The 17,714-nt window shown below is 36.3% G+C and overlaps 1 protein-coding gene across 8 annotated transcripts in view; it reads right to left on the bottom strand.

Annotated features, from left to right (window-relative positions):
• The window catches only part of RPS6KA3 (ribosomal protein S6 kinase A3), a 112,513-nt gene that overhangs the window by 16,228 nt on the left and 78,571 nt on the right, over positions 1 to 17,714 (bottom strand). For all 8 annotated transcript variants that reach the window (XM_041740878.1, XM_041740880.1, XM_041740879.1 and 5 more), the window contains 8 exons: positions 13,032 to 13,120; positions 12,576 to 12,640; positions 12,398 to 12,500; positions 10,458 to 10,582; positions 7,479 to 7,604; positions 4,667 to 4,756; positions 2,552 to 2,710; positions 868 to 1,029 (listed from right to left, as the gene is read on the bottom strand). In XM_041740878.1, the coding sequence (XP_041596812.1) occupies positions 868 to 1,029; positions 2,552 to 2,710; positions 4,667 to 4,756; positions 7,479 to 7,604; positions 10,458 to 10,582; positions 12,398 to 12,500; positions 12,576 to 12,640; positions 13,032 to 13,120 (919 nt within the window). The remainder of the gene's footprint in view (positions 1 to 867; positions 1,030 to 2,551; positions 2,711 to 4,666; positions 4,757 to 7,478; positions 7,605 to 10,457; positions 10,583 to 12,397; positions 12,501 to 12,575; positions 12,641 to 13,031; positions 13,121 to 17,714) is intronic.

Consider the following 17,714-nt stretch of genomic DNA (forward strand, 5'->3'; position numbering starts at 1 on the left):
GAAATCTTGAGGATAAAGCAGTGGATTTTAGATTTGCTACAATGGGGAAAAGAAGCAACTCGATCAAAGCAGTGCTTGAAGAAGCCTTCAGTAACTCACTGTAGAGCTCTTCTACAGAATGATCACAGAACCAGAGAGGTAGCAGGGTACAGCTAGGCTCTAGTAGTCATTTGGGATATGGTGAAGGAAGCAGGGGCTAAGATGGTAGTTCTGTGAACAGAAGAACCTTGAATTGATTTTAGGGGATAACAGATGATACCTAGTTACGAAGCTAAATACAAGAAGAGACCATGATGCATTAGCCTCAGAAATACAGGAAGATGGTGACTAAACCAGGAAATTAGAAGGATTAGGAAAGAATGAGAATAAGCTAGTTTCCGTTTAATTCCATGCGCTCACAAGTACAAAAGTGTTAGTGATAGTAGACCTCTACAGATGTGTGATTATGTAGGAAGACAGAAGGCAGAGCAAGGAAAGGATTATAGTGGACTAAGCAGTAGGGGGCTGAGGACAGGATGAATTGCCATCAGAAGAAAAAGAGCTGACATTTATTTTAATTATTTGTTCAGTAAGTCTTCAATTAAACAAATATTAACTATGCTATATTAAACACAGCAAATGAAGCTTTAAAAATATTTTATTCCTTCCTTCCTTCCTTCCTTCATTAGAGACACACAGAGAGAGGCAGAGACATAGGTAGAGGGAGAAACAGGCTCTCTGTGGAAAACCTGATGCAGGACTCAATGCCAGGACCCCAGGATCATGACCTGAGCCAAAGGCAGATGCTCAACCACTGATCCACCCAGGTGCCCCCAAATGAGTTTTTAAATATACTGAAATACTGGAAGCAAATAATTTCACAGTTACCTCTGGTGCAACAAAATTTGCAGTATAACAAGGAGTCATGAGAAGACCATTTTCTGCTCTTAGCTGTTTGGCAAAGCCAAAATCACAAATTCGAATAGATTCTGGATTGCCAGATTCATCCACATAAAGAATGTTGCTAGGTTTCAAGTCTCTGTGAACCACCTGGTTGAAATACAAATTAAAGAGGTACATTAACAATACATTTCCATTATGGAAAGCTCTTTATTCACAAACTGACAAGCAACGTACTCAACAAGATGATGAGTGCTGACCTTTAAATTATCTTATTATAAAATGCTGATAATGTAAATATAACTCTCTAATACAGAACTGAGACAAGGAAAGGAGGAAGAAAAAAGCAGCATGTACTTCCCTCCTCTTTGTCCAATTGATTAAGTAGGTTATGGTAAAATGCAAATAGCAATAGTATCTGTCTCTAGGTTACTCAATCATTCAACAAATATTGAATGCCTATCATGTGCCAGGGTATTATATAAGGAACTATTGTGAACAAGACACATAAGATCTTTGCCTTTCCATGCTATGAGCTTACATAGTAGTGGGGGAGGCAGAGAATAAACAGATTAGAGATGGGTGTCTAGAGGAGGTAACATCTGATCCAAGACCTGAAGAATAGAATGAACAAGCCAGGACAGTGGGGGATGGTCATTCTAAGTACAGGAAACAGTTTGTATGATGAGGTATACAACAAACTTGCGCCAACAGGCTCAATGGAACAGGCATGAGGTTTAGGAGTAAAAAGGAAAAAAAGTCCAGACTTTTAGTATTGTCTATTTGATCTAAGTGACAATGTCACACATACAAAAAGATATTACTCCTTTAGAGTTCTGTATTATTTTCCCCCTTTAGTTACTTGCTTGAATACTTCTCTTGCATATAAGCCTACTGATATTCCTTATCAGATTTATGTCTTTTCTACTACTGAATTCTGAGTCTAGATTCTAATCAATCACCTCAGTTTTAGTTCCTAACATTGAGAACATTATTTCTCCAGACAACTAATTACCTAATTACTGCTGATGCAATGGGAAAAGAACAGAGAAGACTCAGATGACTGCAAAGTCATCAATTCTTCAGAGAATACAGAGTCACATGAATTTTGAGCTAGTTACTAGGCAAATCTTGACCAGCTAGAAGTCAAGAAGCTGTAGGATGAAATTAACACATTCCACTTGTTAGCGTCTAGGAGCAAACACAAACAGAATGAGAATAATGTATTGAAAATAAACTCCTTAAGAAATAAGCCCTTAATTTCCTTTTATAACTGAATATAACCCATGATTCTTTGGTTCTGCTTCTAAACTTGCAACAGACCCAGTTCTCAAGAGTACAGAGTGGCCTAGCAAAAACAGTGATAGGTCTTCTAGGTCAGAAGACCTCACTTACTTTTTCTTAGGAAGCCTAAGAATTTAATATAAACAAGTTAGGATTTCAAAGTATCACTTCAAGTTCAGTGGGAGAAGTTTATTTAGAGGAAGAACAGCAGAATAATTAAGCTAATAATAGTTATTTTCCATCAATGCATAAAGTAATTTCTACCTTTATAATTTTATTCCAAACATTAAGAAAGAAAAGGTTAATTAAAAGGTTAAGGTGTATGTGTATGTATGTGTGTGTGTGTTTGTGTGGGTACACGTATATATAAAATGTTGGAAAGACTTACCCCTTGTGCATGAAGATATTCAACAGTTTTGGTTATAGTAAACAGGACAGCACTGGCCTCTCTTTCAGAGAAAAATTTCTGTCTAAGAATTTTATCCAGCAATTCACCCCCTTTCATAAGTTCTGTCACTACATACACGTATTTTCCATCGTCATATACCTGTAAAATTCAAGATCAAAATGTAAAAAATTATTTGAAGCTCAGAACAAAGTTTAGCATATTCAAGAGAAATTAAAATTCATTTTATAGTCAAGGAAAATTTTGCTGATCACAGTCAATAGAAGGCATAAAATTTATAAACAATTTTATAAATACAAGAATATTAAAATAGGAATTGATTAGATTGAATGTCAGAAAAATAAACTGTAATTTCCTTCTATGAAACGTAAGTGATGGCAATCAAAGTAACTATGGGCAGTGTATATGAAGAAGCACTGAACTTTTGCTCTCAGGGTTTGTTTCTCTTGATCTTTCTATCTACCGATGACAGCAGGGACTAGAATAAAGACACATGTCTGTATTTTCCTGGAACTTCTACAATTGCAGAACTTTTTATTTACATACACAGTACAATGAATTATTCTGGTTTTGATTATACTCAAAGACAAGTTGTGGCAAGAATTAAGTAGGAAGATTAAGTAGTGAAAAGAAATTCCACCTAACTCCACAGAAGTATATCAGTTTACTCCTAACGTAGAAATAGAAAGCTCATTGTAATTTTGGAGTTGTATTCCAGGCAATCCCAAACTGAAATAACCCCTTTATTAAACTTCAGTTCCTTTTATTCTCCCTCACCACAGGGTTACTGAACACTTTTATTTAGCTCTATAAGAGGTACCATGTGCTGGGGCCCCTAAAATGGAGAAAACAAGGTACCCATCCTCAATGTTTTTATTCTAGTAGAAACAGACATAGAAACAAGAGTTTAAAAAAATGTTGGAGATGCTGTAATAAAAGTAGCAGAATTTTAGAGACTTTAGAATTTGAAATGAAGGAAGGAGGAAAGATGTAAAAACAGTGACAGCTTAGGGAATTTCTAAGGCAAGGATGAGAGAAAGTATTTTCTACACCTCCTTTTTGATTTTCTTAGTTGGATTCTTGGAGGTTATATCAAAGAGTCACTTAAGTTACACAGCTTCACATGTAATGGAACCAAGCTAACATTCTCCTAACAATGCAGTGATAAATTAATCTGAGGAAACTGGGAGTTTGGGTTAGTAAGAAGGGAGATTAAACTTTGGAATTCACAAAATCTCAGAGGTGAAAGGCAAAAAGTATCTTAGAAGTCCTCTGGCTTAGTTGGCCACATGACATATCAGGTCTACAACTCTGATACGGCCTTTGAGCCTATGTGAGCACCATCAGCAAGAGAAGATTTAATACTGTCTGGGGAGTTCACACCCTTTGCCAACAGCTCTGTTATGATAAAAACCACAGGTAGCAAGGAAAAGATACCTCACTTGTCTGGGGTGTGGTGATGGGCAGGACAGGCTTCCTGGAGGGAGTAATGTTTTAGCAAAGTTCTAGATGTATGGTAGTTGGCCAGGCAAAGAAGGGAAGTGGTATTGTTGATTGAGGAAATCATAAATTCAAAGAGCAGCATGAGAAAAGGAGGAAAGTTTAAAGATGTGTATGTACATGGTTGCATATACATGCACCATGGTTGGAGCATGGGGTATGAGAGGAAGTGTGAAAACCACTGCAGACAGAGGAAGACAGACTGGAGGTGAAGCACGGTATGAACTGTAGGCAGAGGAGTAACGTGGTTATATCCAAGTGTTTGCTCTCTCTGGCAGTACTATGGAAGACAGTCTGGGGAGAACATGGAGCATGAGACTAGTCAATCCCTAATACTAATCACTATCCAAATGTTCCAATAAATATAGATATTAAAAGCAATAATGTCAGCAATGCTTTTCTTCTTAAAGCAAAAGTACAAAAATTAAACATGTTTATCTTTAGAACTGAAATTATGCTATACATGTTGTCCTTAGTCAATTTTTTAAAAACTTAGTATTATCAAGTTCTTGGTCTATCACATGATATTTGAAAACATTCCATATGTGAGCTGGACAAGTGACTCAAATTACTGGAGTTCAAGAATCTACTACTTACATCCTTTAGAGTAATGATGTTTGGATGCTGTCCATAACGAAGAAGAATTTCAATTTCTTCTGTTGGATCTCTTTTGCTTTTATCAATAATCTAAAAGGCAAATATTTATAATAAAATCTCATGAACTATTAAGGTCACGAACCTTAAGTATTCACAGCTACAGACCTTAGGTATTATCGTACATAAATACTGGACATATGAACCATTTACCAACCAGTTTTATTCTAGTACCTGGCCAGACTGTTTAATCAAAATTTGAAAGCCAGTCTAAGTTTAGGACTTACTAAACACTCAAAAGCCCCAAGAAAAGGTGTTTTTCTTCCATCCCCGAATGTCTTAAAACCTTGGAAACTCAGTCAACTTCTAACCCTTATCAATACATATAATTAAGAACAAGATGTATCTATAATACTGCCACTAGCATCTGTTTATTGAATTAACTTTATTTCCTTTAATAAAATGCTTCAATGGAATAACCCATTAGTTGTAAGCTACTTATAAAAAATTAATTAACAGTTAAGTAGAAAAGCTTATTTTTGAAGCTAGGCAGAAAGCTAAGCAGAGAAACCACACCTAGAGTTTAACTTGGCTAGAGTTAAGTTTAATTATTATGATAAAGCCCTTTAAAATTCTAATGTAGGGGATCCCTGGGTGGCTCAGCGGTTTGGCGCCTGCCTTTGGCCCAGGGCGCGATCCTGGAGTCCCAGGATCGAGTCCCGCGTCGGGCTCCCGGCATGGAGCCTGCTTCTCCCTCTGCCTGTGTCTCTCTCTCTCTCTCTCTCTCTCTCTCTCTCATAAATAAATAAATAAATCTTTAAAAATAAAATAAAATACTAATGTAGCTTTTCAACCCTTTTAGGTCAGCTGCTTCTTAAAAATACATCTCTTAATGTTTTAATCTGTTAAAGTGATATTATATTTTTAAAAGGACAAGTTCAGCTTTCTTTTGTCCAGAAGGTAGTCTCAAACAAATTTTGTGACCTTTATATTTTCAATTTTAAAAAAGCTTAGTAATTAATGTACACAACAAATACTCAAATGCTCCAGCAATCTAGGAAAAAGCTTGCAACTCAAAGTATGAATCAAATCTGTTATCTGAAATGGATTTAGTTGTAAAACAGTTCTGTATGTGGAGAACAGGGAATACAAACATAGGTGTACACTGTAATCAAATGCAAATGACAGTGTGGAATTAGGCAAATAGATTGATTAAGAGGAAAGGTATATGGAATAGACATCCTAATTCAAGGGAGATGATCTGGGACTAGACTTTTGAAAACCAGAACACACTGGGAGGTGTTACTCCTAGCAACATTTTCTTTGATCTGCTAATCTGAGCAGAGCTTATATCACATACTTGTGTTTGTAGATCTTAGATTTGTGGTAATTTCAGCAGAATGAAGCTGTGCTGGGATTGATTTTATGAATCTAATTTAAGTCACAAGAATCCACAAATAGCTTGAAGATATTCTTGAGGTTTTGGTATACTGTTCCTGGTTTCTGTAATTCAAAGGGGACCTCAGGGTATTTCTGCTCTTTTTCTGATGTGTTTATGGAGGCAAGACACATCCTTAAACTGCCCATCATGTGCATTACTCACCTTCTCTCCTTTCTCGTAAGCAATCTGAAAATTCCTATGTACCCCAGATTTCACTAAGAGCAATGAGTAGGAGAAGAGCAAATTAACATGCATTTCTATGGTTTATCCTTATATCTGACAGAAAGCTGGACACTGATGATTTTTAAAGCAATTACATCCAAGTTTAGAATAGTAATAACAATTTTTTGTGTATGTATGTGTCTTTCATAGATATTTGCTATGCATATATAAAACACATTTATTTTTATTTTTGCACAGTGAAATCATATTATATCTAGAAAGACGGATGGATATACAGAAGCAAAAACAATTAATGCCTCTCTCCTAGTAAGTAAACATGAGCTACCCACACTTACAGACCAGTTCTAAGGTCCAAAATAAATTAAGAGCCTTAGACATTACTTAAATTGCTTGTATTGGGAGAGCAGTGACTACCATCCCAAGAAGTGAAAAGGCAGAGACTTGAATGTAGTATTTTTTCACTTACAGCTACAGGTCTGTAATTCAAACTTTATCATAGAGCCATATGATTTGGCTTCAAAAATTCTTATTGTCTTGAATGAAATTAAAACAATGAATGAAACAATGAAATTAAAACAGCTAATGATAATATATTTTGTAACAGTGGTCTTTTCCTTTTATCAGTTCACAGATCCTTTTATATGTGAAGGACAATATGAACATTTTTGCCAGAAAAATGTAAACACATAAAATCTGGCATACAATCTTGAGGAAGTCCCTGACACTCAAGACCACAAAATGCCCCCATATTACTTTTTAGAGTAAGAAGATGCTATTAAAAATCAAGTCAGATGTACTACTGCCTTGAGCAAACCAAAGGTACGCTACCTGCCTTTAGTTTACAGGTGAATCAATGGTTCCAAATTGAGATTCCTGAAGGTTGCTAGGCAGATATTTAAATTTACCTTTTTAAAAAAATGAAAGGCACATTTGCCAAAGAAAAATTTAATTTTAACTTGTACTGACATGTGTGAATAACAACTGTTAGAGCTGTATTTTATTTTTTAATTTATTCTTAATTTTTAAAACGTAGGTTCCATGCTGGGCATAGAGGACCTTAGGTACTATAGAGCCCAGCATGGGGCTTGAACTCATGACCCTGAGTTCAAGACCTGAGCTAAGAGTCAGATGTTCAACCAACAGAGCCACCCAGGCACCCCAGAGTTGAATTTTAAATCTAAAAATATTTACCTTCACTGCAAACTCCATGTTTGTAGCTTTATGTATGCATCTCTTGCAAACAGAGTAGGAGCCAACTCCAATATCTTCTTTTACTTCATATCCATCAGTAAACTGAATGCTGTTTCTGTGCAACTGCTACAAACACAATTATAAATTGACAAAGAGTTTTGTAATGACAATGGTATAATTCATAATAGAGGAATATGTTACTCATTATGCATTGTTGATATTAACAATATAAAGGAACATAAGCAAAAATTAAAAATGAATCTTTACAGCATTTATTTTTCCACAACTGTGTATTTTATTTATTTTAAATAGTTTATATTTATTCAAGGGAGACACAGAAAGAAAGAGAGAAAGAAAGAAAGGCAGAGGGAAAAGCAGGCTCCCTGCTCCCTGATCGACGTATGGCTCGATCCCAGGACTCCAGGGTCATGCATTGAGCCAAAGGTAGATGCTCAACCGACTGAGCCACCCATGCATCCCCACAACTGTGTATTTTAGAATGTCTGCCATAAAATGTACAGCAAGAAATAGGCTTTTAAGAAAAAGCTTATGCTAAAAAATTTGAATATGTAAAACAGAAAATGCAGAGTTACTTGGTAAGGGGTTGCCTGTGACTGAGCCCTATTGCACTCCCCAACTGATGCTAGGTCTTTTAAAGTACTTTTGCAAATAGGGAGAAGTTTATTTATTTATTTTGTTTTGTTTTGTTTTGGTTTTTAATTTTTATTTATTTTTGATAGTCACACACAGAGAGAGAGAGAGAGAGGCAGAGACACAGGCAGAGGGAGAAGCAGGCTCCATGCACCGGGAGCCCGACGTGGGATTCGATCCCAGGTCTCCAGGATCGTGCCCTGGGCCAAAGGCAGGCGCCAAACCGCTGCGCCACCCAGGGATCCCTAGGGAGAAGTTTAAAGTCTCTGGTATAGAAGAAAAGATTTAGGAGGATTCAGAGTTAGAACATCGGGATTCTTGTCTCAGATGCTCCTCTTGCAGACTGCGCAACCCTAAACTATGTTTTCTTAGAGGGTAATGGTGAGGATTAAATAAAAATAACATATTTGAAGGTGACACCTATTATCGTCATTGTGGATTATCAGTAGCCATGCCCTCCATTTCCACTCTCAAGTCAAAGCTTCAATACATTTCTGCTAGAGAAGCTATTAATAGGTTAAGGACTGATAACATATGGTAGGATGATGCCTAGTAAATTAGTAGTTTCATAAGCAGGCTGAGGGAAGTTGTGCTGTCCTTGGCGATACTGAAAGGAGACCCACCTCCTGCCTACCAATGTCTACAAACTGTATCGGTTAAAATTTGAATTCCGTAGAATATATGTTTGTGATTTCTATGTTAGGTACAGAAGTTATAACTTAAAAACCTGCCATACATCACATGCTTGCTATAGTAAAAGGAACAAACTACTTTAACCATGAAATTTATTTAAAAACTAGTGTTTAAATTGGTTTTCTAGAAAGTGGAAAGCAAGATGACTAACTTGCGAAGAAAACTTGAGAGCAAAAGCAACTTCATCTTCAAGCAAATTCATCATTAAGCAAATCCAAGCACTAATTAGTACCCTAAAAACAATCAGTGCTTCAAAAGATATATCTAGTTCCCTCTGTAATTCAGAAGATGAATTAAATTTATCTTTCCATGATACTAGGATGGGAAGAAATACATCTAATGGTTTGTACTACTTGTGTTCCTCTAATAACATTTACTAGTTCAGTCTCGTGTTACAGGCATACAGACATCTGGAAACCTGCTTCTGTGGCTTTTACCTCATTCTCCAACTCTGATACACAGATGGGATAATGGGGTGGGGGACATCCTAAGGTAGTATCTATAACCATTTCTATTAAATAGCAGCAGGGACTCCAAAAGAACAAGGACACAAAACTTGGAAAATATAAGGCTGAAGTTCACTTTTATTTCTTATGCATTTCTATGGCAGAAGTTGGCGAACTGTATAGCCTATGGACCAAATCTGTTTTAATACTAGTTTTTATAAATAAAGTTTTATTGGCACACAGCCACACTCATTCATTTAGCTACAGTCCAAGGCTGCTTTTATGCTACACTGTCAGAGTTGAGTAGTCGTAACAGAGATCATATAGCCTACAAAGCCTCAAATATTTATTAACTGGCCCTTACAGAACAAATCTGCTGAGCCCTGTTCCAAGCCATCAGGGAACCAGGAGATCTTAGTTCATCAAGGCTGACCTGACAGAGGCAGAAGATGAAACAAATTAGGCCTGATAAACATTTTGAGGTATAGGAGAGTGTAGAGACAAGATGGTGATATGTATTTCAACTCTCTTAGAATTCCCCTTTCAAGTTAGATCAGTATCCAGGACTCTGGTGCATGCAATCTTTTTTCCCTTAAGATATATAGATAGGGGGATCCCTGAGTAGCTCAGCAGTTTAGTGCCTGCCTTTGGCCCAGGGCGCGATCCTGGAGTCCTGGGATCGAGTCCCGCGTCGAGTTCCCTGCATGGAGCCTGCTTCTCCTTCTGCCTGTGTCTCTGCCTCTCTCTCTCTATCATGAATAAATAAATAAATAAATAAAATCTTTAAAAAAAAGATAGATAGATGGATTGATTGATTTATGAGAGAGAGAAAGAGGGAGAGAGAGAGAGAGAGAGGTATTGAGCATGAGCACGTGCACACACTGGGGCAGAGGGAGAATGTCAAGCTGACTTCCCACCAAGTAGTGGGGCTGGCCTTGGGCCTGATCTCATGACACTGAGATCATGACTTGAGCAGAAATCAAGAGTTGGCCACTTAACCAACTGAGCCACCCAGGTACCCTATCTTTTTAAAGGCATATGAAAGGAATTTCTAAGAGTAAGTCAATGATATAAAATGTGTTTTAAGCTGCTCACTTAAAATCATCAGATCAAATCTAATCTAATTATTCACACAGTGAATCATATCTTACAACATTTCAAACTTTAAATTACTTAGACATTCACTCACCTGCACGATTGAATGCACACCAACTGTCTGCATAGCTTGGCTTTCATCATCTGAGGTGATAGCAACAAAACTAAACCCCCGAAAAAGCTGATGCGCATTAGCACTAGGTGGAATGCCAGGTGAATCTGAAAAGAATAATACATTACTAAGAAGGTAATACTCTGAATGGTAAGTTAAGGGAAGAAGAACTGTTGACAGTATGACCTTTCTCTTATTCTGGAATTCCACTTTTTAGGCATCCAGGGCTTCCAGGATAACTCAGTAACACTCAATCAGCTCTGTCCTGATGGCTTATTGGCATCACAACTCTAACATCCAAGTTCCTCTGAGCCCAGAAAATAGCTAATTCATTGAAGAATATAATAAATCGATGAAAATTACTAGGCTAATGTTATTCTAAATTAGCACGGTCTCATGGAATTTCCTGTAGTGATAGAAATTTTCTTTATCTGTGTTGTTCAATATGGTAGCCAGTAGCCATATGCAGTTCCTAACCATTTGAAATGTGGTTAGTGTGACTGAGAAACAAAATTTTAAATTTTAATTAATTTAAATTGAAATAACCCCATGTGACTATTGGCTACCATATTAGATGGTGCAACCTTAAATGATAACCTAAAAATGCTATGGATCCTGGTGAGAGGGAGATACAGGGTTCATCCACAGATAATTTAGGAGAAAGGAATTTAGTCTGATGGCCTCAATATACAATATCAGAATCTGGAAATCTAAACTACATGTTAAAATTTACTATATTTATATATATAAGGAACGAAAATAATTTCTAAGACAATCATGGTATGCAGTCCTTAAAATATGTTTTATGACATGACATATATTGTTACTCAAATTGTTTATGTGGAATCTACTAGCAGTAACAAAAACAGAAAAATGTTTTTAAAATATAATATTCACTATAAAAACAATAAAAGCATGCATAACAAATGTATAATTCATAAATATAAACACACAATTAAGCATACTAATATTTATAATCATGCAATAAAGGCTAAGGGAAAGCAAAAACCATACAGGCAAATATATTTAAATATCAACTCCATACAAAGTTCTTTTTTAACATCAGCTTGATATTCTCAGCAATAAATACTGTTTAGTGCATTTTAATTCAATGTAACAGTATTATACTGAAGACCACTGTTAAGAGAACCAATCTGGGAAGAATACAATATAGAACTGCTCTTTTCTGAAATTTTTCCTCTATCAGGCCAAATTGTAATGAGAAAGTAAAGCAAAACATTACCATATATCACCATTTCACTGTTTATATATTTGATGAAATTTTGTTCATGTATTAATCCTAATTTCTAAGACTGTCTAATAAAAATATATACAAATATACTTTTTATTTATTTGTCAGTGATAAACCTGGGGTCTAGTACACTTAAACAACAGGGTATTAGAGTGCAGAGCACACCATTACATGCATGCAAACACTAACTTAATGAAACACATATTACCATTTCAAAGATAATTTCTCTATAACAGTCAATGTTTATGTAATTTTAGAATAAAGCATGACACAGGATATAAATCATTTTGAGATGGTCATACCTCATATAAAGTTTAAGTTATGTTTTGGAATTGAACTAAACAAGTACTTCCAAAATACTAACTAATATTAGAGTTTTAAAGAGTACTATCTATACTAAAGATTATTTCATGTAAAAATAGCTACAGGTAAATCAACACACAACCAAAGATTTTTTTTTTTCATATAACTAGTATCAAAGTTTAAGGCATAACCTAATTTGCTAAAAGATTTAACAAGGAACTTGACTGCTATAAAATGCTGTAAAGGATTTACTAATTATCTAGTTACTGCAGGAAGGATATGGTATGAAGGGGAGATAGGAGTATTATACACACACATACACACGCACACACACTGTTATATTTAGGTTTTCACATTTTCTCCTTACCTTTGGGAGTTTTTGCAGTAAACTCAGGATCAAAATAGAACGTATCTTCAGGCCTGCCAGTTGCAGGTTTAAAAGGTGGATGAATTTCTCTTCTGTACAGTTTCTGGAGGAAAAAAAAAGAGACTTAGACATGTATTAATTATAAAAAAAATTCAAGCAAATCTTCATGTATACTCACATTCCAGTCTATTGTTGAGAAAAATGAATGTCTTTTAATTTCCTCAACTCCATCTGGTCCTGCACCTATCAAAAAATGGTTTAAATTTTTTGATTAAATGGTAATTTTACTTCAAGGACGAATATATACTTTATTTAGCCTTCGCTTTTTTTAAAGAGAGAGAGAGAGAGAGGCAGAGACAGAGGCAGAGACAGAGACAGAGGCAGAGGGAGAAGCAGGCTCCCTGTGAGGAGACTGATTTGGGACTTGATCCTGGGACCCCAGGATCACACCCTGGGCCAAAGGCAGGTGCTCAACCGCTGAGCCACCCAGGCGTCAAGCCTTTGCTTTTAATATTTGTCCTAATATATCATAATTCCACAACAAAACAAATATCCACCTCCCCCCACCCCAAAACCCCAAAGACCAACAAACCAAAAAGAAAAAATACAAAAAAAAATTAATTACAAACTTTACCTAATCTGTTTGCAGGATTTCGTTTGAAAAGCATTCGTAAGAGACTCTGGGCTTCAGGACTCAAAAACTGTGGCATCCCAAGTTTGGCTCTAAAGAATAAATCCACATAGTAACATTTTAGTTTTGGAGGTATTTGTATTTTATTTTTAATTTTTAAAATTAATCTTTTTTACTTTAAGATAATTGTGGATTTATACTAAGCGGTAAAAAATAATACAAATAGATCCTGTATACCTTTTACCCAGTTTTCCCCAATGGTAACATTTTACCAAACTATAGTATACTATAACAACCAGAATACTGACATTGATACAATCCACTGATCTCACTCAGATGTCTCCAGTTTTAACTGCACCCATTGTGTAAGTTCACTCAATGTGTAAGTTCTATGCCATTTTACCTCATGTATAGGTTCCTGTATCCACCACCACAGTAAAGATACTCAATAGTTCATTACCACTAGCATATCTCATGTTATCCCTTTATAACTACACCTGTCTCCTTCCCTCTCCAATTCTTAACCTCTGGCAATCACAAATCTATTCTACATTTCTACAATTTTGTCATTTTAAGAATGTTATGTAAATATAATTATAAAGTATGTAACCTTTTTTTACTCAGCATAAATTCCTTTGAGATTCATCCAAGAGGTTGCATGTATCAATAAATCATTCCTTTTAGTTGTTGAGTAGCATTCCATGGCATGGATGTACCACAGTTTATCTATTTACCTATTAAAGGGCAGGATTGTGTCCAGTTTTGGATTGCTACAAATAAAGATGCTCTGTACATTTGTATATAGGTTTTTGTGTGAACACTTAATAGAATTTCAGTCCATAATATTCTTTTTTTTTTTTTTTTTTTTTTTTATATAAGAAGCCTAGACTTAGAATTTACCATTTTCATACCATTTGAAGCAATTCAAATTGCTTTTTTTAAATGTTTATTTTTTTTTTTTAATTTTTGTTTATTTATGATAGTCAGAGAGAGAGAGAGGCAGAGACACAGGCAGAGGGAGAAGCAGGCTCCATGCACCGGGAGCCTGACGTGGGATTCGATCCCGGGTCTCCAGGATCGCGCCCTGGGCCAAAGGCAGGCGCCAAACCGCTGCGCCACCCAGGGATCCCCAGTCCATAATATTCTAACAAACTTTTCCATTTTTATAAATTTTGCAAAAAGCACTGCTGTGACAGGAAGATCATCTGAGTCTTAGTTCTGGCACTGTTACTAAGAACTTTGTGACCTTGGGAAAAGACAATTCTCTTGGGTCTGTTATCACTTCTTTATAAGCAAGGGGACTATTAGATCAATGGCTCCCAAAATGTAGCCTTGGAACCCTTTTTCAAAGGAATTTAAGAAATCCACTATTTACAACTGCTAAAAGAACATGTGCATCATATGCCTATTTTTTCCTCCCATTCCCTTTAATAGCCCTACAGGGAAGAAGAACTGGTGGGAAAGAGGTCTGTGGAACATCTAAGAGTCTAAGGTACAGTCTGAAACCCACCAGCTTGAATGAGCTTGAAGGTCAGTTTCAGCTCTAAAAATAATTTTTATTTTTTTTCTAATTTATAAAGGAAACTAATGATCCTCTAAGTATGAAAATAATTAAAGAGCTGGGGAAATGGCTAGCAGAGAAAGGTCTATTTGAGAAATAGATCCATTTATTATTCAGTGAGTTGTTACTGAGCTACTATGTGCCAGATATTCCTTAGTGTTGAGGATACAGATAAAGATAGCACCCCATCAAGTCAGTGGGGGAAGACGGAGATGGATAACCCAAGGATAAACCTAGTATGTGAAGAGGCATATTCAGAAGGACATATGGAAAGACTGCTAAGGGAATAGCAGGGAATATCTAATTTAACACGAGAGATTGTGAAAGGCCTTAAATGCAATTTATTTATTTATTTTTTTTAAAGATTTTATTTATTTATGAGAGAGAGAGAGAAAGTGAGAGAGAGGGTGGCACGCAGAGACACAGGCAGAGGGAGAAGCAGGCTCCACGCAGGGAACCCAACGCAGTACTCGATCCCAGGCCTCCAGGACCACACCCTGGGCCGAAAGCAGGCGCCAAACCACTGAGCCTTCCAGGGATCCCCTTAAATGCAATTTAAAGGTTGAAAATTTATTCACTTGGCCAGTGTTCCCCCAACATCTTACTAAATAACCTTAATTTCTCTAGATACTCAGCAGCAACAACAAAATACTTCATGATCCAGTGAATTTGTGGAATGCTATCTATTATACCCCTTGTTGGAAACACAGAATAAAGTACATGCATATAAAAGGCTGAAAAATCTAAAGTAAAGAAATCAGTATTTTTCTAAACATTTGCTCCCAGTACCTCTTTTTCAGAGAAGACCTATTCACATCTTGTAGGGGGAGCATTCTGTTCAACAAATCTGGGAAAATACTGCCAAATTAGGTAATAAGGATATACCAGAGGTCTTTAAACAGTGGAATAACATGACCAAATTTATTTTCAACAAGGTAACTCCAAGGGCAGTATAGACTGATCTGGAGTGGGAAGTGGTGGTAGGTTGTAAGCATTCTACTTTGGAGCTTGACTCAATAGTGTAAGTAAGAGACCACCATGATCTGAGAACTGTAAGCAGTACAATGCAAAGAAAAGCCTGGGACACTGAAATATTTCTGAAAGCAAATTTGACCAATACCTGCATGTGCAAGAGAAGGGAAGAAATCAAAAGTGATTTTCAGGTTTCTGGCTTGGGAAATGGGGTACTTAGAAATGAGGCTAATTGAAAGCACAAGAAGAAAAAAAGAACAGCAAACAGATAAATCTAGTTTAAAGATGTTAAGTCATACATATCATGTTTTTGGAGAGCCAAGCAAGTGAGTAAATGCGAATACAGGTCTCATGTCTGGTTAAGGTAAGAAAGAGTAATTTGAGAATAATTAAAATGCTGAGAGTAGTTATAGGGAAGATCGAAATGAGCACAGAAGGGGAGAAAAGCATATCAGAGATGAAACCCTGGGGAACAAGAACATTAAAACAGTGGTCAGAAAAAGAACAATTTGAGCATTAAAAATAATGAATGCAATTGTTTGTAAATGCTGAATCACACTGATTATCAAATCCCATGGGTTTATTATAGTCAAAACTAACATAAAACCCAACTCTTTCAACACCATCCCCACTGGAGGTAACCAGGGCTCTGGCAATTGGAAATAATTAAGGAAAGAATCAAACATTTATTCTACTTTTCTTGTTTGAGCTTTATTTCAAGGTAACTAAAGAGCCCTAGTTGATGAGAGAAAGTTCATTGTTTTGGAAAATATCAGCAAATAAATGAAGAAGGAATAAAAGTAATAGAAAATCACTATTTTTGAATCCCTAATAAAATAATTGTTTCAATTAATGGTTACCAATGGTTGAAACCACTAGTTGAAAATCTGCCAAGGAACTTTGCAACAGAGGGATCAGATGTAACTATAGGAAATGGTCACTTAGAGTGGGGCAACCAGGTGTTCTAAGCCTTCTGATTTGATGCAATGGCTCATGGGTGCAGCATGAGCTATGAAATAATCTTGCCAAAAAATAACCAGAAATTCAATAAAGGAACAAGTTCAACAATATTATAAGGAGAATAAAACAATTTCAACACTCCTAGAAGGCTAATTGTTATGTCACCATGTTAACAAGAGAGACATAGGAACTGGCTTTAAATTCATTCAATTGATCAAAAACAACTTGCCTAGGTGAGCATAGTTTTTGTTTTTTCCAAACCAACCAATCAGTAACTGCTCTTCATCTGTGAAAATCAGCCAGATAAAAATGGGCTGACTCCAACAACCACACCTGAGTGCCAAGTGATCAACAACAGTCCCACCCAAGTAACCACTCTTAGAGATGATGTCAACCCACTTATGGCCCTGAAAATCTGCCAATTCTTGAACTCTACCCTTCGCTGAAAACCCTATGTAAGAACACTGGTCTGTGCTGCTTAGACACTATTAGATCAGGATCTCTCTTTCTTACAGTAGTAAGTGATAGGATCGGTTTTATGTTTTTTGTTTCATATACCAAGAGGTCGTCTTTTGACAAGATATATTCTGAAAGTGGAATTCTATAAAACTGTCTTGGTTTCTTCTACAAGTAAATGGTAGGTAACACAGGGTAGAGTGTTCTGGAAGAACAGAAGCTTGAGAAATGAAATGTTCAGATGTGATTTGGGACTGTAAAGACACAGTTCTGGAGAGAATCTGAAAAATCTGGTTAAGAATTGGTATTAGTGGATACTTAGCAGTGTCTTGTTAGGTATGGTTATGTAAGAAAACATCCATACTTTACAGTGATGCAAACTGCAGTAGGTGAGAAATAGCATGTCTGGAATGTTTAAAATATTTCAATGAAGAAAGAGAAAGAAAAAAGAAACAGATGAAGCAAATGTGGCAAATCTTGGGGACTGTTGAATCTGCATGACAGATATATCTGTTCACTGTATTAATCCTATTTTTGTGAATTACATTACAAAGTTTTCATAATTAAACAGAGAAAAGCAGGCAGAGACAGAGAAAAGCAGGCAGAGAAGGAATGGTCAAGCACGAGACCAAAAGAGAAACTGTTAGGGAGGGAGGAGAAGCAGATGTGAGTAGGAAGATCTAAATGGGGAAAAGGTGGCAATAGCATCAAATACTCCCAGAGACACTTTTCTTGCC

The sequence above is a fragment of the Vulpes lagopus genome, chromosome X (assembly GCF_018345385.1).
Source record: "Vulpes lagopus strain Blue_001 chromosome X, ASM1834538v1, whole genome shotgun sequence".
Taxonomy (NCBI): Eukaryota; Metazoa; Chordata; class Mammalia; order Carnivora; family Canidae; genus Vulpes; species Vulpes lagopus.